At 35.5% G+C, this 25,000-nt stretch overlaps 1 protein-coding gene across 1 annotated transcript in view; it reads left to right on the top strand.

Annotated features, from left to right (window-relative positions):
* The window catches only part of LOC145249563 (uncharacterized), a 410,569-nt gene that overhangs the window by 372,409 nt on the left and 13,160 nt on the right, over positions 1–25,000 (top strand). Inside the window, exons 2-4 of the mRNA XM_080111237.1 lie at positions 1–1,549; positions 18,313–18,517; positions 22,625–22,834. The exon at positions 1–1,549 is cut by the window's left edge and continues 49 nt beyond it. Coding sequence (XP_079967363.1) covers positions 1–1,549; positions 18,313–18,517; positions 22,625–22,834 — 1,964 coding nt within the window. The remainder of the gene's footprint in view (positions 1,550–18,312; positions 18,518–22,624; positions 22,835–25,000) is intronic.

Here is a 25,000-nt window from a genome sequence, read left to right on the forward strand (position 1 = left end):
CCTTAGTGAAGTCTGAATCACTGGACACTGCTGGCCAACATTTGGGACCAATCACACGATATCGACTGTTAACAGACTCCAGAAAATCTCCACCTACTCAATGGCGCCCAACTGTACGGAGGGCCGACACTCTGGACGATTGTCCGACTCCGCTGCGGAACATGCACTACGCAAAACAGAACTATGAAGAAGCGTACCCATGGCATAAGCCATGGCCCTCCCTGTCACGCACAGGAAGCCCTGTCTTGGGTCGAAATCGGCTATCGGATTACCGCCACCATCATCGATCCTATCCTGACCATAGCATGTGCAACCATCCGGTGGTAGAGACAAAAAATGTGGCCACCAGTACATCACCTCCCCCTCATGACCTTACAGATCACGCGTTTGAATTTGATATGCCGATTCGGGGCGGTTATATGTCAGCAATGAGTCATTCGCCCAACCCAGCCGCCACTCCTCCACTACATTCCTCTCCACATCATTCCTTCTTTCCAAGAAGCTCACAGAGAAGCCCTCATCAAGGTTCTTCTATGGTCAACAAGACGACCAGTCCAATACCGTTTCACCAGACGTGCTACGGCACGTCGAGGTCTTCACCTAGAAACATAATACAAACTTCGCCTTTGATGAGGTCTAAACCGACGACATGTACCTCCAAGAGCCCTTCGCCGCAGCCGCTCATGAGGGTCATGTCGGAAGAGAACCCAAATAAAGCACAGCCAATGCAGTCACCCCTGCAAAAATTGAGGGGCTTGGCTTCGGATAAAAGTTCTGCCTATTCGTTTCATCACCAACACCACCAGCAACAACTTTCAAATCATAATACCCGCTACCACAACCATCTCTCTAGTGTTTCTCCGTTACCATCTCTGTCTTCGCCACTTACCTCCTATCGCAATTCCGATTATCAAACCTCCATAGTTCGGTCGCAGACAGTCTCATCACCACGGAGCCCCAAATTACCCTCCTCTTCCTCCTCTCCCAGATGGAACTTCCTGTCTGAGTTACCCCAGAGAGATCTGATGCCAACTTCCTTGGTGCGCGCACAGACAATGTCGAGCGGCAGCGTCTCCTCTTTCTACCGACCCTCTCCACCGCCTCCATCACCGCCGCAGAGCCTCGAGAACAGACAGTCCCCGTACGTCCGACACACACGATCTGCGCAGAGCACTCCGCTGTCTGCGACTCGTCTTCTCCACGGAGGGCCTCAGGTTACCGCATCGGCTGCCTCTGCTGCTGCCGACTCTAACACCACTGCCGACAGTACCCCCACAGCTATCAACCACCACCCGAACCATCATATCTACAACTACAGCGCAAACCTCCTGACGAGTTCGAGTAACGGTAGCAGTCCTGCCCATCCGAATATTCACTTGAGACACCTGCCACATAACCTCCCCCATCATCTAGCGGAGACTCAGACGTGGAGGAGCAAACACATGTCCTACCCTTCAGCTGAATACTCAGTGTCTCGTAAACGAGACCTCAGGACCGGATCTTTGGTCGACCAAGCCGATAATACTGATATAAGCGAGGACCTCAATAGGTAAGTTCATGCGTGAACCAGTGAAGTGTCTGTTTCTTTCGTCGACTGCCGGAACTCGGGGCCCTAAAGAAACAGCAGTAAACATCAATATTTTGTGTATATTGGTATTTTTGTTTCACATTGTTGTATTTTAATGTACTAGGCGCGTATAATTAGTTTATACACGCCTATTGTCCTCAGCATCGTCGTCACTGCCGCTATTGCTGTTATGACCCCGGATCCTTTTTTTCTTATACAAAACCACACGGACACCAGATGTAGAGAAGAGTTGCAAAAGTAAGGCTTTTTTTTAAAATTTTATGTATTTATTTATTTATTTTTGAATGTGTGTGAGAGAGAGATTACTAGATAGACGGATAGCGCGTCTCGCAATTTAAGCAACACAACGTGAGCTGCCCCTTTCTTCAGAAGAGCCACTAGGGTACTTATGCGTTGGTGTATACGCAAGATAGGTACTATGTGCACGTGTGTAATTGTATGCGGATGCGTGTTAGTACATTGGATGGGAGCGTATTATTGACTAATCAATGCGGATGAGTACATCTTTATGAATGTAATGTATATGTGTGTATTTATCGAATGGGCGTGAGCGTGAATGTATGCGCATGTGTATATGTGCAATTAACTATTTCTGGAATGTACCTGTACATATATATATATATATATATATATATATATATATATATATATATATATATATATATAACTACTTCATTTATTCACATAAATTCAATATACGCAAACTTTAAGTATTTACTTCAAAAGTGCTCAATACGTAGGTAGAGCTAGTTAGTAATTTATAAAATATATATGGCGATTAAGCTACACTGAATATTCTGCGTTTCATCCAACTATAGGATTCGTCAGTTTGCGCATAAATCTATACTTTCGTATATTGAATTTATGTGAATAAATGAAGTAGTTATATATATATATATATATATATATATATATATATATATGTGTGTGTGTGTGTGTGTACAGGTACATTCCAGAAATAGTTAACTGCACATATACACATGCGCATACATTCACGCTCACGCCCATTCGATAAATACACACATATACATTACATTAGCAAACAAAAAAGAATCCTATGGTTTTAAAACCCTTAAAAATGCGAAAACAGTAGACCTTTTGATAAACTTTGAAAATGACCTTTTAAACGTAATTACAAACCTAGAATTCCACAATCAACCTAACAATTTCCAACGGAAACTACACAAAATCGTTAGAAATATAAACAACTCTAATAAAATCTTTGTAAAAGCAGATAAAACAAGAAACTTTTATAAAATAGATAAGCAAGAATATAACAAACTAATCACAGAAAACATTACAAAAAACTACAAAAAACTAGACACAAACAAATGCGATTACATAGATATAATAAATACTGAAAGTAAACAAATTACCGATAAACTAAAAATTAGCGATAAAGTTGGCAAATTGAAACCTAGAGAGTCATACATTCTGCTTAAAGACCACAAATGGGACTTTAATAATAATCCCAGCACCCGCCTGATAAACCCAACTAAACCAGAAATAGGTAGAATTAGCAAAACTATACTTTCTAGAGTAAACAAACAAATCAAACAGGACCTAGAACTAAACCAGTGGGCAAATACTACCGAAGCAATCACCTGGTTTAAAAATATAGAAAACAAAGATAAATGTACGTTCATACAGTTTGACATCATAGACTTTTATCCCTCGATATCCGAAGAACTTTTTAACATTGCCCTAGAATTTGCCGAGGTATACACTGATATATCCTCAGAAGAAATCAACATAATAAAAAAATGTAGAAAATCAGTTCTAATAAATAACAATAACCAATGGATAAAAAATAAAATGAAAAATTCATTCCATTTGGCGATGGGTGCCAGAGACTCTGCAGAGGCATCAGATCTTGTGGGATTATTCATTCTATATACCCTCACAAGCATATTCGATACTACGGATATCGGCCTATATAGAGATGACGGACTAGCTATAATAAAAAAAAACTCCAACAATGTCAAGGGAGAAAACTTTAAGAAAATCATACACAAAGAAATGAAAAAATTAGGCCTAAAAGCGGACATATCAGCTAACATAAAAATAACAAACTTCCTGGACGTCACGTTAAACTTAGATAAACACACATATGAACCATACTTAAAAGATAACGCTACTCCAATTTACCCTAAGTCCAACCACCCACCATCAATTATAAAACATATTCCTAACTCGATCGTAAGTAGACTCAGTAATAATGCAAGCGACGAAAATGCATTTAACAGGTCATCCAATATTTACGAAACAGCCCTAAAAAATAGTGGATACAAAAATATCGATATCAAATATAAGCAACAAAACACCAACAACTATAATAAAATTAAAAACAGAAGAAAAAGAACTATAATTTGGTATACGGCCCCATACAATCAAATGTTAAAAACAAAACTTGGCAAGAAATTTCTAGATCTTATTGAAAAACACTTTCCCGCAACCAACCCCTTACACAAGATCTTCAATAAAAATACCTTGAAGCTATCTTACAGTTGTTGCGAAAATTTAGAGATGATAATTAAGGCACATAATAGTAAAATACTAAATGAAAACAATGTAAACAACAACAAAATAAACAATAAAAAAGTAGACACCATGACAGAAATAAAACCAACACTAGCAGAAATAATAATAATAATAATAATAATAATAATAATAATAATAATAATAATAATAATAATAACAAACCAACCCCGGACAAGAACAACCATACCATAAATAAAAATACTAATAACGAACACGATAAATGCAATTGTAGACACCGCACACTTTGCCCAGTCCAAAATAAATGTCTAACAAAAAGCGTAGTTTATCAAGCAACAATATTTGCGAAAGAAAACCCGAATAACAAGAAATATTACATAGGCATGACTTCCTTAGATTTCAAAACCCGATACTATGACCACAAAAGCACATTCAAAAATAAAAAACACCGTATAAAAACAACACTAGCGAATAAATACTGGGAACTCAAAGAAAGCGGACATTCGCCGGTAGTCGAATGGAAAATAATGAGACAAGCTACCACATGCAGACATTTAGACGACCCATGTAAATTATGCCTCCATGAAAAATTTTCTATCCTGTACTTTAAAGAACCTCAAAATCTATTAAACTGTAGGCGGGAAATAGCAAACAACTGTATTCACAAAATAAAACTTACTCAAAATAGCTTTAAAATTTACTCAAAATAGCTTTAAAACTAGCAATAACAATAGAAAACAAACAAATAAATAAATTAAATAAACATGAATATACATAAACGATCACATACATATATGTATATGTATGTATATATATATATATATATATATATATATATATATATATATATATATATGTATATGTATGCGCATTGTTGTGTGCACATAGGTATATTTATATGTATAAAAAAAAAGGAGAACGGCCACCTAAAACCACTAACCTAGTTCTAAAACAGATCCTTTGTTTGATAAAATGCATGCCCATTGGCTGGTAGGAAGGGGCGCGGTGGATACTAGAAAGCTGATTGGCCGACTAGAAATCCTCAACATATATAAAAACAAGAAGCAACGACAGAATTCGCGCATAAGCCTGACGAATCCTATAGTTGGATGAAACGCAGAATATTCAGTGTAGCTTAATCCCCATATATATTTTATAAATTACTATATATATATATATATATATATATATATATATATATATATATATATATATATGCATATATATATATACTATAACCATCCATGGACAGGTGTTTCATCGTCTACGAATCATCAAAGTGGCTGAATCTGATGAGTCGTAGACGACGAAATACGTGTCAGTGGATGATTATATTTTAAAAATAGTATATATATATATGCCGCTCCCATTTAGAGGGTACCAAATTGGTCAAAGGGAAAATTATTCTCAACTCGCATTTAGGTAAAAATGCACTTTCGGATAAATAATTGAATTCATTCAAAAAGTATCGCAAACAAAAACAGTGTCTCTCTGTGTGTCTGTGTACATTTCCCTACGCAATAACTCTGTCAATTTTTAGTCTACAGACTCGAAATTTGATATACACGGTACTGAGATTTGGGAGAATCGATGTGATCGGTTTTAGGCCACACATTTGGCGATTAAGGGGGCAAAGTTCAACGATTTGACCTTTGAGAACTCTACCAAACTCCTCCGACAATTTTCGGTCTACACACTTGAAATTTTAGATATAGGTTCCTTGGACATAGAACTAACTGAATAATTTGATTTGAGCCCAAAACAATAAATTTTAAGGGGTTATAATAGGGGTCAAAATTTTTAAAAAATTGACCTCTGCGGTCTCTTCCAAATTACTCAGACAATTTCTGGTCTAAATATTTGAAATTTTACATAAAAGGTATTCAGAGATAGGGCAAGCTTTTTCCTCAGTTTGGGTCGAAAATCTTTAGTTACCAATATATAAATGTATGTATGTATGACTGTTTGCATGTCTGCCTTAAACTTTCAATAGAGGTGACGGATTTTACCAAGATCAGTATCGTTTTAAAGATCGACCTTTCATACGACAAATATCGAAAAATTGGCTAAAAACATTAATATCTCCCTCTTCAACTGGGCACTTTTCTACAGGGGGGGGTCACTTTTTTCGCGGATATTTTTGAAAGTTATCCTCTCCTTTAGATTGTCTAGCCTTAATTTAAAAGAATATCGCTTCCGGTTTGGCGGTGGTCGTAACAGCGTAAACGTTGGTTTTTACCCCGTTCTTTTCCTCCTTTGTGGTACGGGTTCGAGCCTGCCTTTCTACTACCACATTTTTTTTTGCTCAACATACACATCTAAACACCCGGGCAACACCGGACTGAAATGCTAGTATATATATATATATATATATATATATATATATATATATATATATAATTGTATGGTGCGACTTACACGTGTTTCGTTTAATGGTATAGAATGACCAACATAAATTTAAAATAAAATAAAAGATATATATATATAAAGGTGGAATAGCAAATAGAGTGCTTTTAACTTATAAGAGTAAAAATAAAATTACCTATTATAGGTATTTATCGATCATTCCACGAAGAAAAATTTTTCCAACAGACTGCACGATGGAAAGATTGTTGCGTATATGCCGCCATCTTTTTTTGTTTGTTTGTTTTTTTTTATATCTGCTAAAATTATTTTTTGTATTTCATATTTAATGAAAGGGATGATAATTTCGTCAATAAACCATAATTTTATTGTAGAAATATTGATTTTAAAAACAACTTTAGTTTAATAACATAAGATTCTAAAATAGTCTATCACAATTAAAGAGGAAATACGAAACTAAAATTAGCAAGTAAAATTATCATATGGTGTACACAGCTACTGCAAACAAACCTTTTTCATCGTGAAAATTACTCCTAAATTAAATAAAAAAAGAAATATATATATATATATATATATATATATATATATATATATATATACAAGAACATTTATATTTTATATCGCGAAAATTAATCCTAAATAAAATAAAAATACAGGAATATTTATATATTTCAATTATAAGAATCTGATACACTGAAAAAAAAAAAGAGAATTGAATATTCTATTATTCAACTGTTGGTTAATTAATTAGATAATTATTAAGCTTGAATAGTTAATTATGAATTAAATAAAAAAATACCTTGTTTGTTTCATATAAGATTTATACTGGAAGTCATATTGATGCTTGACAGAAAGATAGATTAATTAACACGCAGCTATTTTTCAGTGTTAACACAGACACGGTTAAGAGACCGACTGTCTTTATTTACATGTTAAAAGCGAAGAGCATGAATAGACGTAATCACGCGTTTATATAGACAAGCTTTCAAAATGGAGACAGCTTTTCACATGTTCCAAGGGACACAACTGTTGCATTTTTCACAGTATGAAAATCTAATTAACATTGACTATTAATACAATCTAATAAACCTTATGTGAAGTAAAAGCTTATGACGCTCGTAATAATCTTAATTTTAATCTAGCCATGCATCAAACAAGTAATATTAAGGACACATGATTCATTAAAGTTATCTCCCTTAGATTGATAAATATTTTCCACGTGTTATTATGAACTGAATAACCTATTTAGTTTAATAACTAAAATCTATATCATAAATTTCGAATATATTTACTACCACATTAACGATTGAACTACCTGTAAAAATTACAACTAATCAATCTACCTATATATCTCTAAAAAGTTAAAGTGTCTGTGTGTGTAAATTTCCCTACCAAACTACTCCGTCCATTTTCAGTCTATAGACTCGAGATTTGACGTAAGCGGTATAGAGATTAGAGAAAATCTTTTTAATCTGTTTTCGGCAAGAAATTTCGCTGTCAAGAGGCCAAAGTTCAACGATTTAACCTTTGAAAGCTCTACCAAACTCCTCCGCCATTTTGAGTCAAAACACTTGAAATTTTAGATGTAGGTTAATTGGCCATGAATCAAACATTTTAATATTACTTGAGCCCAAAACAATGAATGCCAAGTGGTTAAAATTGGGTCCAAAGTTAAAAAAAAATTGACCTGTACGATCTCTACCAAATTACTCAGCCAATATTTGGTCTAAACTTTTGAAATTTTACATAAAGTGTATTCAGACATAGGGCAAGCTTTTTAATCGGATTTTAGCCGAAAATTTGGCTGCCAAGAGGTAAAAGTTTAAAAGATTTTACCTTTGCGATCTCTAGAAAACTATTCAGCCAATTGTGGGTCTAAACATTTGAAATTTTACATAAAGGGTATTCAGAAATGCAGCAAGCTTTTTAATCGGTTTTGGGGCGGAAATTTGGCTGCCAAGAGGTCCAAGTTAAAAAAAAAATTACCTTTGCAGATTGCCAAACTCCTTCGCCTATTTTGAGACTAAACACTTGAAATTTTAGATGTAGGTAACCTGAACATTAGTCAAATTTTTAATGTATATATACATATACACATAAAGTTATGAACAGTACATAGGGTCCGAGCAAAGCCGCAAAGTAATTATATAGAAGAATTAATCCGTGTTCATTAATTGAATTTCAAAAGATATCATTACCTCTCCAAAAGCCAGAACTTTAGTTCGATTGTATCTAAAAGCAAATTACTAGTTATAATATTAATATACATATGTTAATTTAGATCATAAAACCATCCATATTGGTTATTTTAATGACATTTTATGCAAATATATTTTAATTAATTTCTTTTCTATTAGTCTGTTTTTGTTACTTAATCTATAACTTATTCAACTAAAAGAACGTTTAATATGATTTATTGTGGAGAATACAGGAAATAAATAAAATTTATCACAATAAATTCTACTAACGTTTTTTTTTACACTTGAATAAATTAGATTTATAAATTTTATATTTCCGCATTAAACAGTCGAGATATTCATGTAAATGCATAAATATTTAATTTCTTTCGCCTATGCATATTTCTTTAAAATATTTTGTAGGTCGAGTTTAATAAAGTGAATTAGTAAATTATTTATTGCAGACTGTTATCCTTATCTTAGTTGTTGTTGTTGTTTCACGACGTTTCGGCCAACTATTCCTCTAGCCTTCGTTAGGTGGTAACTGCAACGGGATAGGAACTCCGAATCTCCAAATTGTAAGCTCAACAATCACTGCCGTCCATAGTTGTTGTCGTCTCACCACATTTTGGCCAAGTAAGTCTCTGGCTGGCTTTAAGTAGGATTGAAGCCGCTATCTTCAAACAATGCTCACCTGGAACTATACAGATTCAACGTCTCTATCCACTGTGCCATAGATCCCCAAGGACGATCAAAGTTTAATTTTTTGGTCTTATAAATGCACGTTTATTTATTATCCGATCTTCCACCTGACGAAGGCCAGAGGAATAGTTGGCCGAAACGTCGTGAAACAACAACAAAAAAGATGAGGATAACAGTCCGCAATAAATAAATTAATAAATAATACTCATCTCAATAATGAATTCCAATTAAAATAATATATAAGGTGAATTAAGTTTTACAAAGTTAAATTTGAGAAAAACTAGTACCCTGATAGAATTGTCTCTGAGATGGGTACATTTGCTAATGACTAAGGCTAGGACAACAGCATATTCTTTTCATTGTTTTGACTCTCAAGTTTGTATCTGCTGATATCTTATATGCTTTTATCTGTAGTGATGTGATTCTCGGATTAACTGTGTCTAACTGTGTCAGATATATACCCGAGAGTCAAAACAATAAGAATATTCTGTTGTCATAGCCCCACTGATGACAGCACGTTCTATGACAGGCAGGAGGGGAAAATAAATGAACAGATATCTAAGGAAATGGCAGAAACATTAGAGGAATACCTCCAATCTGTACTGGAATAAGGACAAAAATGGATGCTCACATTCAATGGTGCCAAGACAAGCTTGTTTCTTTCAATAATTAAAAGCAACCTTCTCAACCACCAATAGCTTTGGCTAAAGACATATTACCTGAAGGTAGTTCGTTCAAACTTCTCGGCTTAACGTTTTCAGGTAACATGAGTTGGAACGGATACATTGAGAGTATTGCCAAGCCCGCTGCGAGGAAGGTAGGCTCTCTCTACCGTGCTAGAAATTTACTTACACCTGCAAGTATCCTGTACCTCTGCAAACCAAATATTCGCCCATGCATGGTGTATTGCTGTCATATTTGGGCTAGTGCACCTGCTACTAGGCCCTTGCTTCTGGACAGGGTTAAAAAAAATAGTCGCCAGCCTGATAGGTCCTAAACTATCATTCAAGTTTCAATCTTTGTCCCATGGAAGAAATGTTGCTTCCCGCTGCCTATTCTACAAGTATTTTAATGCTGGATGCCCTGACGAACTACGCGCTTTTGTGCCCCCCTCGACGTAATTACCCCCGACAAACCCGACAATCAGTAAAATCCCACTCCTAAATAGTAGCGATCACTAGATGTAAGAAGGCCTTCTACTCTAATGGTTTCTTCCCCAGAACTGCTAGACTCTGGAAATCCCTTCCGGCTTCCTGTTTTCGCAACTTTATTAACATGCAGAAGTTCAAGTGTAATATGAACAGATATCTTGCTGCTCAACTCCCTACATAGTATCACTGCAACTTATGTCCCTGATAGTAGATCCGTACATCGAAGTTGCAATATGCCTTGATTTGAGGTGAAAATGGAATTTAAAAAAAAATGTTGCTAGCTCTGTTTGATTAAATCCAAAATGGCGTTGTAGAATGTTTTTTCTGCATAGGACGAAGGGGGTGTATTTATTTGTTTATTTATTGTGCGTATATATTCCTTAGGCTAGCATGTCTTAGCAAGTGTTTCAGAATTTCGTAACTGAAGCAATTTTCTTTTTTTCACCCGTCTCTTTCATAAACTTATTTGTGACTATCATATTTACCTGTCTCTGATGATTTGTGGGATAGTGGCATTCGGATTTATGCACAATGAAACACGTGTAAGACGCTTACAGAAAAAAGTAGATGCATGAATTCGCCTATATTTTAATAAAAAAATGATTGTGGGTTGATTTTCGTAAGAAATCGTCAGGTTAAAATGACGATTTCTCACGTGGATGCAACGCGGACGCCATAACTTCCATAAATATATTTCTTACCATATAGCTCTATTCACGTGCGGAGAATAATAAATGTATGAATGCTGAAAATCAATGCATAAAATATACATTTCATGCGGATATATATATATATATATATATATATATATATATATATATATATATATATATATATATATATATATATATATGCGGATATATATATATGCGCATATATATATATATATATATATATATATATGCGGATATATATACATATGTATATATATATCCGCATATATATATATATCCGTATATATATATATATATATATATCCGCATATATATATATATATATATATATATATATATATATATATATATAGTACAAAACTATTGAAATTCAAATTTTTTCTTTTTTGTAATTTTTGTTAATTTCATCTTGGATTTCTTCATTACAGCCGTTCTGTTAGTGGGATGGCAATTTTATGATTTTATGTGTTCATAAAAGTCTACTACCCTCATCAATTCGTCAGATGTTATTTCCATTCGATGTTACCAACAAAAAGTTAATTTTTTACATGATAAACCTAGTGTTTTCGTTTCGGGAAAGGAAATGCCATAACACATAATGAAACTAAAGTATAACTAGGGAGCACCGGAACTTGCTTTAAGGACAGATGTCGTAATTACCTTACATCGTTTTAACAAGACACAGAGAAAGAAAAATAACACTACAAGTAACAAAAACAACAACGATGCAAATAAAAAATGAAAACAACGGAAGAGATGATAACAATACTAGAGACAATCACAATAATGAAGATAGCAACAGGACTAGCAAAAATAACAACAACAAAAACTAAGAAAAACTCAACCACATTAGTAGTATTGGTTAAGGAATTAAAGAAAAAGAAACCTGAGTATAAATTAAGATGGTTCATAATAGATAGTGCGAAAAAATATAAACCCAGCAAATCAAAAGGATGCAACCTTTGCATACTCGAAGCATACCATATACTAATATCAGAAGAAAATTATTAAACAGACGACAAGATGTAATTCACAGATGTCTGCAAAGAAATCGATACTTAATTTCATGCATTAGATCACACTAAAAAACAACAACATAAACGGAAATATAGAGAAAGTAACATGAAAAATGAAAAACATAGATCAATCGATCATATAAGAATAATGTTAAGTAGAACAACAAAATGGAACGTAAGAGTATAATTAAAAAAACTGGATAAATATAATCAAAAATGAAAAAGAAAGAAACAATTAAATGAGAAAATAAACTAAAACCAAAACGTATAATATAAGTAAAAGATGTAAGTGAAGTAACTCTACTAATAAAAATATATTCCATAAGAGTGACCTCCCTTTGAAAAAAAGATATTAACTAATAAATGAGAATTCGAAACATAACAAAATGAATATAAGAATACACAATCATAAATGTAGAAATAAACAAGTATAAAAAAAATAGGAAAGAATAAATAATAGGAAGAAAATTGGAAATTAAAACTGAAACAAAAAATTAAAAATGCGAAATTAAGGTTTACAACAGAAATTTTGATTTGCATGGTATCTAAGATGGCAAACTTGTGACCATTTGGGGAAGGAATTTCCTTTCACTAAACGTAAACACCAGGTTTATCATGTACAAAATTAACTTGTTTGTGTAATGGCAAGAAACAGCAAAACTATTCCAAGGCCTCCATTGAGAAAACAACAGTGAAAAACGAATGGCTTGGGCATAGAATTACATGAAAATGGATTTCCAACGATGAGACCCGTGCTACTCTTGATGGTCCGGATCGATTGACCAAAATTTGGAACTCGAACAGAACTCCAACCCCTTACAGGGCTCATCGCCAACAAGGAGGTCGAGGCACCATGTTTTGGCCGGGTATCATTGGGGATAAATTGGTTGGACCATTCCGAGTTCCAGAAGGGGTAAAACTTACCAGCAATGCGTACACGGTCTTTTTAGATAAACATTTTTCACCATGGTTAGATGACCTAACATTGTCACATCGCTTTCAGATGATTTATATGCATGACAATGCACCATCTCCTTCTGCTAGAGCGATTGAATCCATGGGTTTTTTAGAGAAACCCTCATGAGCTGGCCATATATATATATATATATATATATATATATATATATATATATATATATATATATGGCCAGCTCATAAGGGTTTCATAAATATATATATATATATATATATATATATATATATACGAGAAAAGGTTGCATAAAAATAATCCTAATTTAACCCTTTTCCGACAGAATTTTATTTATACAATAAGTAATTTTTTATCATGAAACCCGTACGTAACGGAACATAAACAACTGATGCACGAACATAAACAAAGCCCTCATTCATTTGTTGAGCCATTGAAGAAATTTTTATCCACTTCTTCCCGTGGAAGTTAATTCTTCGTAGCTAAATACAAGTTACGTATAACAAGTAAAACACTGAAACAATTAAGGAAGAAACAACGACATCAAAAAAAGGAGAAAGGAGAAATCTAATTTATTAAATATAATGTTAGAGGGAAAAGTTTGTGACCTCATAGGTCGACCAAAAATGTCCATCTGGCTTACAAGGTTTCTTGTAGTAGTAACTGAAGAGGGGAGAGTAAGAAGGGAAGGAAAGAGGAAGTGAAATAGAGAGAGAGAGAAAGAGAGAGAGCGAGAGAGGAAAGGGGGTGCACTTACTGGAAGCCTCTAGGTGCTTTTATCCGAATGGAAGAAATATAAAAATTTCTTCTTTTTTTTTAATATTCAGAGTCCTTATTTTAATAGTTATCAGTATTTTTTCATGTACAGAGACTTTGTTAGAATAGTTCTTAATTCTTTTGACAATATCTTCCTTAGAAGATATTGTTGTCGTATTTCCTTTTAGAGGTAATCCGCTTTTTCTTTTAAACACGTTTCAGTATTCATTTTCCTTTTCAACGTCCTTGCATGCCACCCTCACGAGGTTGAGAAAGTACATTATCCAAAGTGAACAAATCCTGGTTCATTAGAGCAAACAACGACCGAATAAATCCTTCAAATAGTCTTTCTTTCAAGAGAAAATCCCATGTGACGGCAGAATAGAAGTGTGCAAACGAGATCACTGAATGGTTCAAAACTGCAATCGAAGCGCAGGTTCCCATGCGCAAATTCTATAGCAAGCCCCACTCTCCCAAATGGTTTACTTCGACTTGCGCAACTGCCATTGCTCAAAGGCAGCATGAATTCCGCAGATTTAACCGACATAAGTCCAGTTCAAACAGACAGAAGTACATAGAAGCTAGAGGTAACGTTAAGAAAGAAATAGCGACAGCTAAGAGGGAATTTACGGAAACCACTAAAAAACGCATCGAAGCACAAATACTAGGAACTCGTAACTTCTGGAAAATCTACAACAGTGTAGTAAATAATGGACAATCAACAATTCCCCCACTAACCAACAATCTCGAGGTTGTTTGCTCAGCAACCGAAAAGGCTAACAATGTGCCTTGTTTGGGGTGAAAATGTAATAAAAAAAATAAAAAAAGAATATCTTAGTTGATTTTTCAGTTTTCTTAGAAAAACTTTCTCGAGACGAATTTTCCTCATTTAATTAATTATCTTTTTCTTTATAATTATAATGTTCACGCCTCTCTCCCATATTCTGCATTCAACAATTTTAGAGAGTTGTAGATCATCTTCAATAATCCTGCAGATCTCGTTTTTTCTTGAGACCTTAAAAATTGTAAGAATTGAAATTGATTTGACTCACCGGGGGGGGGTCGAAGGGAAGAAAAGACACTGAACTGCTGTTTTGCCCTTACGGAGAAACTGGGTGTCTATTTCCTACTAAGTTAAATAGACATTCTAATCTCGTTGGAAATCACGTTGGAATTCTCGCCACTGAGAGTTAGTATGTATAAAAGGAGTTGTCTCACTACGAGTTAGTGATTAGTTAAGAAGCTAGTTAGTTACCTAGCTTGCTAGCCGGTTGGCTGTTAATTGTTACCTTTACAAGGAAAGAAAAGACTGCTTGTAAGCAACGTCACCATTTCGTTGCAAGCCCTTACTTCCTTTTCTTACCCCCCCTCTTCTTGTTGGTGAAATAATCCCGACAAAAGACGTACTCGGTAACTCGGTGCATCTTTCTGGTTCTCTCAACGTTGTAGTTTCTACAACTGATGATGATGATAATTCAAAGGTCCACGAGCTCCAATTTGGCGCAAAAAAAAAGTCCCTTCCAATCAACGGTCATAAGGCATTCACATGTAAAAACGGAGAAAAGGGCATGAAAGCTAGGGAGGGGGCAGGAAGGGAGGAAGGAAGGAAGGAAAGAAAGAGAAAAGGGAACGAAGAAAGAAAAAAAGATGATGGAAATAATTTCCACAGCATGAACTGTACTTTGAAGACCAGTTGGGCTGACAAGCCATAAGACTAAGAAATATTGGTTTTTGGGAGGCGACTTGAAAGTATAATTTGACGGTTTTGTTCCTTGCAAAAGTTATTTATGTATGTCTGTTTTTATTTGCCGTCATCTTCGCATAATCGGAAAGAAAACATTAAAAAAAGAAAACATTAAGTCTTAAATAGCGCTAGTAGGGGGGATATAGATTACTGGCGAGCCAGCCATAGACTGTCGCAATGTCCAGACTGCAGGCACTCAAGGCGAGTGACTAATGCACCGTAGTGAGTTGTGACTGTCCTGAGGAGCATTAACAAGTCTTGCTAACATACGAATACAAGCTATTAGGAAAGCAACCAAGGTAGAGCATAATTCACGGCAATAAATTGACTTATGTCTCTTTAGCGATAACATCGCGGGACATAATTGAAAATGGCGTCCTGAATATAACGTCAAGCCACAGTTTGGATCGATGAAGCTTGCAAACGAGGCAGAAATGAAAGCGAATTAAATCGAAACGCTGAAGCTTTCTAACAAGTATTCGGACCAGAAAAAATGGACGAGAGAATATTGATTCTATAGGATTCACTTTAGTTTTTTTTTTTTTCATTTTTGTTTTTCTTTTTCTATTACTTGTATTTCATTCTTTTCTTTTTCTTTCGAGTAGCATTCATTCTTTTTTCTCATTTTTCTTTAATGTTTTATTCTTTCTCTCTCTCTCTTTCTCTCTCTCTCTCTCACACACACACACTCACTCTTTAACTCTCTCTTTTCTTCTTCTTATTTTCCTATTCTTTTCTATTTTATGAAGAATATTACATACACCTAAGAGTATCCTGCATCTCTCCAAAGACACTTTTCACCCATGCATTGGGTATTGTTGCCATATTTAAGATTGTGCATCTGCCACTAATCTCTCGCTTCCAGAAAGGGTTCAACCTAATAGCTCCCGTACTAGCAGGCAAACTCTAACCTCTGTCCCATGGACGACATGTGGCATCTCTGTGCCTGTTTTACAAATATTTTAATGTAATCTTCTCTGATGAACTCAACGTACTTGTACCTCTTTGACGTAAGTACCCTCGACAAGCAGCAAAATCCCACCCCTACACTGTAGATATTCCTAAATACCTCTATGTTATTATTCAGATAGATTCTATCCTCGAACTACTAGACTTTGGAATTCCCTCCTGAGTCCCTGTTTCCCCGACTATACTGACATAAGGACGTTAAAGTGTAACGTGAAAAGATATCTTGCTGCCCAAATCCCTATACCTGTGAAATAGGTCTCACATGGTAGCTTCTTATGACAAAGTGACACTGTGCCTTGTTTTGGGTGAAATAAAAATTTTAAAATTTTTCGATTCTTCTTTCTTTCTTTTTTAATTCGGTTACTTTTCTTTCTTTTCTTTTTTTTTTTTCTCTCCCTTTGAAGAATAACTATAACTTTTAACACATTTATTTAACAACTTACAGATTAAATAATAATGTAGAAGCCGCTGGGTGCGCAATAATAAAAGTATCTGATGCGAGACGCAATGTTGTTTAGTTATTAAACTGTCATGGCGGACACCCTTCTAAAGGGCGATCATTCTGTCTTCTAGACCCAAAGGAAATAACTCTCTAGCTTTCGGAAGTAAAAACTAGTCATTTGTCATAGCACCAAACAAATCTAACAAAGGAGTCATGCGAAGACAACGAACAGATAATCGCGTTCTGTGCAATCAAACTGAAGTTCACGATGTTACATGATAAGGGCTGTCCCCTGTTCATGTAAGTATAAAAATAGAGAGATTAGTTAAAATGAAAATAAGAGAAAGCAGAAATCGAACCCTGGACATAAGTTTTAAAGAACAATAGGTTTAAATGGAATGTCCAGTAAATTGTTAATTCGGATGAAATAAATAATAAATAAACTATTCAATTGTTAAAAGAATGTGGATAATAAAATATGGGTTAAATAAATTAGATATGTAGGTTGAATACCTTTGTGGAAACAACACAAGAAAAAATAGGTTATTGGGAAATCAATGTCGGAAACGTGCAAAGTCGCGCATGTTGAAACACGTGAATTTTGCTCACGTGGCCGGAATGCATGGATTTCTCAATATAGCAAGTGAGAGTTAGTTGGTCGGAGAGACAGTCAGGAGAGACAGTCAGGGGAGACGGTCAGTGAGAAAACTCTGAGACAGGCGGACGTCTGAAGCGAGACGTCACTTCAGAAACTAAAATGTGAAACTTTGAATTCTTAATGAGGAAGTCACGACCGGTCGTAAAGAAATAAATTCATCATGTGTTTTGTGATAAAGCTCATCTTTGTGTTTGTGATTTCTACAAAAAGGTAAATTGTATTGTTATTATATGTCTGTGTTATAAAATGTCATTACAACAACATCTCTCTCTCTCTCTAAGATACAACATCATATGTAATAAGACAAGAACTCTCACTAAGACTCATATCTTTACTAATAAGAACTCACGTAACATACGCGCACAAGTGGTATCGTCTAATACTACTAATAATAACTATATAACAATACTACATAATGTAACACTATACAATGTGATACTATATAATTAAATACTGCATAATATGATAATATACATCGTCTAATACTAATAATAATAACTATATAACAACGATTGCTTCGTTATATTACTTTTTTCTTTTCTTGATGTTATTTATTTATTTTTTTTAGGTTTTAAAAGATTTTCGGACCACGGTGCTGCCTTTATACGTATAAGTGGATGTGATTTCCTTTTTTCTCTTTGCAGTAGTAGCAGTGATGCGTCCATTTGTCGCATCTGTCACGAAGGGGAGAGCACTGCCGAATTAATATCTCCTTGTTACTGCACTGGTTCTATGGGGAAGTTACACGTCACGTGTCTGGAACGATGGCTTGGCTCCTCCTACATGAACAGATGTGAAATTTGTGGCTACGAGTACCTCGTGCTTCGAAAACCTAAACCTTTTATAGAGGTGGGTATTTTACCATCATTCTCTCTCTCTCTCTCTCTCTCTCTCTCTCTCTCTCTCTCTCTCTCTCTCTCTCTACCTCTCTCTACCTCTCTCTCACACACTCTTTATCTATCCCTCTTTTTTTCTTTTTTCTTTCTCTCACTCTCTTTTGCTCTTCTCTCTTTGTCTTTCTTTTTCCTTCTTTTTTCTTTCTCTATCACCTTTTTTCTTTCTATCTCTCGTTTTATCTTTCGCACTGTCTCTCTTTCATTCTCTTTTTTTTCACTTTTTTAAAGGTAAGTATCCTACCATTTTTTCCTCTTTCTTTCGCTCTATCTATCTATGTATGTATCTATCTTTTTTTCATTCTCTCTCTTTCACATTCTTTTATATTTCTTTTTCTCATTTTTCTCACTCTCTCTTTTCCTTTTTATTGAAGTGTGCTACCGCCCTTTTTATCTCTCTATTATCTCTCTCTCTCTCTCTCTCTCTTTCTCCTCCATTCTCTCACTTTTTTGCCATTTTCTCTCTCTGTCTCACTCTCTCTTTTTTTCTCTTTCTTTCCTTCTCCCTTTTATTTACTTTCTCTTTCTTTCATTCCCTGTTTCTTTCATCCGTTCTTTCTTCCTGTCTCCCCTTCCCTCTCTCTCTCTCTCTCTCTCTCTCTCTTTCCTCTCTCTCAGTTTTCTCCCATTTTCTTTCCATTTCTTGTTCTCTCTTTCTTTCGGTCTCTCTCTTTTTTTCTTTATTTCTTTCTCCCATTTTTGTTTTTTCCTACTCTCTCTCTCGCTCTCTCTCTCTCTTTCTCTCTCTCTCTATCTATCTATCTATCGATCTGGCTTTCTATCTAATTATATGTCTCTATATAATTGCTGCAAGCTTGTGTTCAAGAAAAATATTTATTTCAGTAAAAGTAATATATGAAGAATAATAGCAACGCAAAACAACAACCTTTACAAATACACACATACATATTAGGTTGATAAGAAAGATCCTGCGGAATTTTAAATTTGGATTTCAAAGTATGTATTTTCAAATAAGTTTTCCTTATAATACTTTTACTGCATATATCATTTTAAAGGGCGTTTTTCGCTCTATCTAATCGTTTAAATTACTATCGTCTGAAGACAATTGCGTTTTCTTTTCAGAACATTTGATACAAGATTGGAAAAAAGCAAATTCGCACAATTTTCTTATTTTTATTCAAGCTAGGCCGAAAAGCTGCTGAAACAGCTCGCGATATCAACTAAGCGTTTAGCCAAGGAACCACTACTGGAGGCACAGCACAATGGTTGTTTAAGAAATTTCGTGGCAGCAGCGTGAGTGTTGAAGATAATGCCCGTAGTAGTCGGCCATCGAATGATGGCAACGATCAATTAAGAGCCTTAGTCGAAGCCAATTCAGGCATAACTGTTCGAGAAATTCGTTTGAATTAGACGTAACCTATACGACAATTTTCGATCACTTACGAGAGATGGGAAATACACAAAAACTTGATAAGTTCCTCACGAATTGAACAACAACAACAACAACAACAACAACAACTAAACGAAACGCCGTTATCAAAACTATTTACATAAAATATTCCTAGATTAATTTTAAGAGATTAGGAAGTAGACCTTAGTTTTACTTTCGGCAGCTTCGCACTTCTAGCTTTTGTCTTTTAGTCCTCACATTCTATAAGGAACAGATAAATTGAGAGCATTGCCAGGGTTGCTGCGAGGAATGTGGGCTCTCTCTACCGGGCTAGAAACTTACTTACGCCTAAAAGTATCCTGGATCTCTACAAAACCACCATTCTCCCATGTATGGAGTATTGTTGTCACATTTGAGCTGGTGCATCTGCTACTAGTCTCTCACTCCTGGACAGATTTTAAAAGAGAGTCGCCAACCTGATAGGTCCTGAACTGTCATCCAAGTTTAAACCTCTCTCCCATCGACGAAATGTTGCATCCCTCTGCCTGTTCTACAAGTATTTTAATTGTGAATGCTCCGAAGAACTACAAGCCCTTGGATCCCCTCGACGTAAATACCTCCGACAGACCCGACAATCATTAAAATCCCACCCCTACACAGTAGAGATCCCTAGATGTAAGAAGGCCTTCTACTCTAATAGTGTCTTCCCCAGAACTGCTAGACTCTGGAACTCCCATCCGGGTTCCTGTTTTCCCAACTGTACTGACATGCAGAAGTTCAAGTGTCATGTGAACAGACTTATTTCTGCTCGACTCTCTGCATAGTATCCCTATGCCTTATGTCCCTGATACTAGCCCCCTACATCAAAGTGGCATTGTGCCTTGTTTGGGGTGATCTTCCTTTTTTTACAAAACAAGAATGACCCAGGGGAGAATTGAACCTTGGTGTTTTAGCTCATTAGATTACATTCTTAGTACTATGTAAAATAGGCTAACTTCACGCACTCAAGTTGAGTACAAACGACAGAGTTATCTCTCTTTAGGGGTATTTCTTTTTTTTAAATCTACAGATGTATGTGTCTCCTTTAAAAAGAAAGAAAAACTGTCAGTCCCCAAGACCTTGGAGGACGTCTGAGTTTTCATAAGATTCGGACAATCCCATTAATCTTTCTCTCTCTTTTGGTTGTTCGGTTCCAGAGTTATGTCGAATGTTTTTCGCCCTTGAACCCTGTTCTATCTTTTGATAGTAGAACAACTACTACATTACCCGATCTTCGCCTTGTATTAAAGGAGGAAGTTATTCCCTGGATAGTTATATCATGATGAACGAACATCTACCCTACTACCACCCAAGAAGGGAAAATCGATCCCTAATATGATAGTATCATGTCAAAGGAGCATATACTACATTACTTCCGAAAGGAGACGATAATGCCGTGGAGGATGATCACATGATAACAGAACAGCTGCTTATTTTTCTCTATTGAAAAATTATGTATATTTTACTCACTAGGAGTAGTCACGCAAGCCATCATCATCAGATTCCTCTTTGAGAACAACTTATGATGTTATCTGGAGTCTAAGTGACAACGAGTCTCCTCAGATTTTCAGTACTCTCCACCACTTTCGATAACCTTTACAGCTGGATTTCCGTTTTCCAAACAGCCACTTACCATTGATTTCTTGTTGGCAGCGACCATTCGTCTTCACTGGAATTTGGGTTGCAATACGCATCCCCAAGGTATCAGTCTTTTTTGCACTCACCCATCGGAGGTCTGGCTAGTGCTTTCTCTCCTCGATCTTTTCATCCTCCTTGACCCTCCTCACTTAGTTGATGTGATGCCAATTTATGGTGAATCGCACATGCACAAAAACGGGGGGGCGGAAGGCAGGTACGTTGGGGAGTTAAACTTACAATTATACAGTTTCAGTTTTCATGCTTCTATGTGAGGTTCCTTTGTGTTTTATATCCAGTTTCTATCTATATCTCACGTGTGCTAATCTCCGCATTCAAGGGTTTTCACGAATATTTCTGCAGTTTTTATTATTTTTACCTGTTGTATCTTCTCAGCCATTCCAATCTTTTCAAACTTTTTTCAAAGTTTTTCGGTATTGTTTCTAATAATAATAATAATAATAATAATAATAATAATAATAATAATAATAAAAATATTATTATTATTATTATTATTATTATTATTATTATTATTATTATTATACCATTAGTGTGGCAGCTGTATGCAAATGATTGAGCCGTGTGCGGAGTGACGTCACGGTAAGGAAAAAGAAAAAGACTATAAAAAGAACGTGTGCACAGATTGGCGATCATGCTCGAGAGGACAGAAGTAAGAAAGGAGCATCATCACGTTGTTCGATGAGAAAAAGTGAGCCGGGTTATTATTTGTCTTCTGTTCCTCGCGACGTACAACGTGTTTGGTCCCGAGTGTCTACGTGTTAACGCGTGTCTACAAAGTGCACTATATTACAGGAGGTTAAATCGGCTGTTACGTTGTTAAAATAACACTTAAGATGAGAACAGTAGCCCGAATAATCCAAATAATACAAATTTTATCCATCCTAATTTCAAAAAGCAAGAAACATAAGTAGATTTCTAGGTACAAATTCATCGTTCTGAACTGACATTTGAATTTCAACCATTTTATATTATATTATATTGTAATATTGTCGTTTTCTTTTCTCCCTTTTTTTTCAGTTTTTAAAAAACCCTGGCACCCAAAACGAAAAGCGCCACCTCATGTGTGATATTCTGTGCTTTTTCATGCTGACACCGCTGGCAGGTGTGAGCATCTGGCTTTGTCTGGTCGGGGCCGAGTTTTTCCTTCAGTGGGAAGCCCGCTGGGAGGTGCCCGGCCTCGCCTGTTTAGCTGTCTTTCTGCTCATCATCTATATTGTCTGGTGCACGGTAAGTAATGGAACACTGCACAATGCATTTACACCTGAAATATAATAAAAACTGTGTAAGACAAGAACTAAAGGGGCAAGATGAATGATAAATATAAAACGCTGCGCAAAACACATAACAAGAAAAAAAAGAACGAGAAAAATACATGACATAGAATACAAAAAGATTCACTGCAACAAGCGACAACACGATACCAACTATTTCTAGGTAATCAGATCGAATAATTGACCTTCCTGGTAGTACGAAAGAAGCACGTTAGAGTTGCTACCTTTAAATTTATAAAAGTGAACCGTTCTTGTACATTTGATAATGTGAGCGGGTACGATTTGTCTGTTGCCTATTGTTTAAAGTGAAGTTTAGACCATGAGACCTTTTAGTTCGGGATTTCGTCCACGTCGGACGTGTGTCACTCAGCCGTTGGTATAGGAACAGCTGAAGGGAAGCAATTAAAATCACAATAGTCTATTGATATTGTTATATCCAGAGAGACGATAAGCTGGATGAACCTTTCTATGTTGTCCAGTGGTTTATTTTCCAACGGTTTTTTTTTCAAGCTTGATAGATAAACCTTTTGGATTAAAGATGACGACTTGAAGACAATAACCCCGTTACGGTCGCGGCTGCCGTCGTAAGACGATTCTCGAGCCTGGTTGAATTACGTGGATCAATTCATTCGCGATAGGCTCCTATTCGCTAGAGTATAGAATTTCTTTCTCAACTATATTCTCTTTTCTGATGTTGACGACAACAATAAGACCTTAAATACTCACTCCCTGGGGTTTCCCTTGGCACCAAAGTCAACAAATCCGTGAGAATTTATGAAATGATTTCTTGTGCAATTCTACGAGATACACTCTTCCATGCTGTTGCCTCTCGCCTTTCGAGTAAAGTTATTGTTTACTGCATGAGGCGCTTCTACCGGGGAATTCCGACGGGGGTGACCATGAAATTTTGAATAGGGCAGCGTGTTCTACCTTTAAACACACTGGTTTTACGCTCTCTCATCTTCCGACCTTGTGTCACATCTTCCTGTAGTAGGAAGGGAGTAAATAAACCTCTCTTTTTACATCAGCAATCTACCATATTCATTTTTGCTCGTGTTTTGTCCTGTTCTAAATCTCTAGATTATCATGTCTGGTGATCGGCTTATCGACAAATCCCCATGCAAAGTGCAGACGTTGATAACGAATTTGACCTTTGTTCCGGTGATTGGCGTACATGCGTTCTCGCATCGATATAAGAAATCTATCCCTTATTCGGTCGGTCTGTCACGTTTCACTCTGTACAGTATAATACATCGCTAAACGCACAAACTAAATGAACGTATGTTAGATTCTTCTAAACATCTTTAGTAGGCGCTTTATTTATCGGTATGCCTGTCATGCTTCAATTTGAAATAATATTTTTGTTTGTCTGTCATACTTTAGGTTAAATAGCATTGATTTGGTCTGTCACATTAAAGTTTGGAATAACATTTAATTTTTTTCTATTAAGTTTAACTCCATGATAACATGTTTGTTCGATTGTCACGTTTCAAATTCAAAATAACATTTTTGTTAATCTGTCATCTTATGTTTAAAATTGCATTTATTTTTGTCCATCAAGTTTAAGAATTGAATAACATTTACTTTGGTTTATTATATTATGATTGTTTTGGTTTATTACATTCAGGTTTCAAAAAAAAAACAAAAAACAATTTGCTTTTCTTTTTATTACATGTAAGTTTAGAATAAAATTTTTTACAACAAATTCCTTAACGAATCTTTCTTCCTGACTGCTAGAAAACTACTTCTACGGTACCAGTATACAAAAATCCTAACGAAAGAACTCACACATTAAATTATCGCCCCATTAGCATCTTCCCGCTTTTTGCCAAATATTTAAGTCCATAATTAACCAAGCTCTAGTCCATTACCTTACAGTTGCTAAACTTCTAACCGACCAACAATATGGATTTAGGCAAGCCCGTTCTACAGCAGATATCCTAACTGTAATCTTTGAACGTATATACCTTACACTGGACAAAGCAGGGGAGAGTAGAGCCGTAGTCCTAAATATATCTAATGTTTTCGACAGGGTATGGCACACTGGCCATCTCATGGAAATCAGATCATATGATATCAGTGGACGAATACTTAACATACTTAAATCCTTCTTTAATAAGAG

Source organism: Euprymna scolopes, chromosome 28 (genome assembly GCF_053919585.1).
Source record: "Euprymna scolopes isolate OS-2025 chromosome 28, ASM5391958v1, whole genome shotgun sequence".
Taxonomy (NCBI): Eukaryota; Metazoa; Mollusca; class Cephalopoda; order Sepiida; family Sepiolidae; genus Euprymna; species Euprymna scolopes.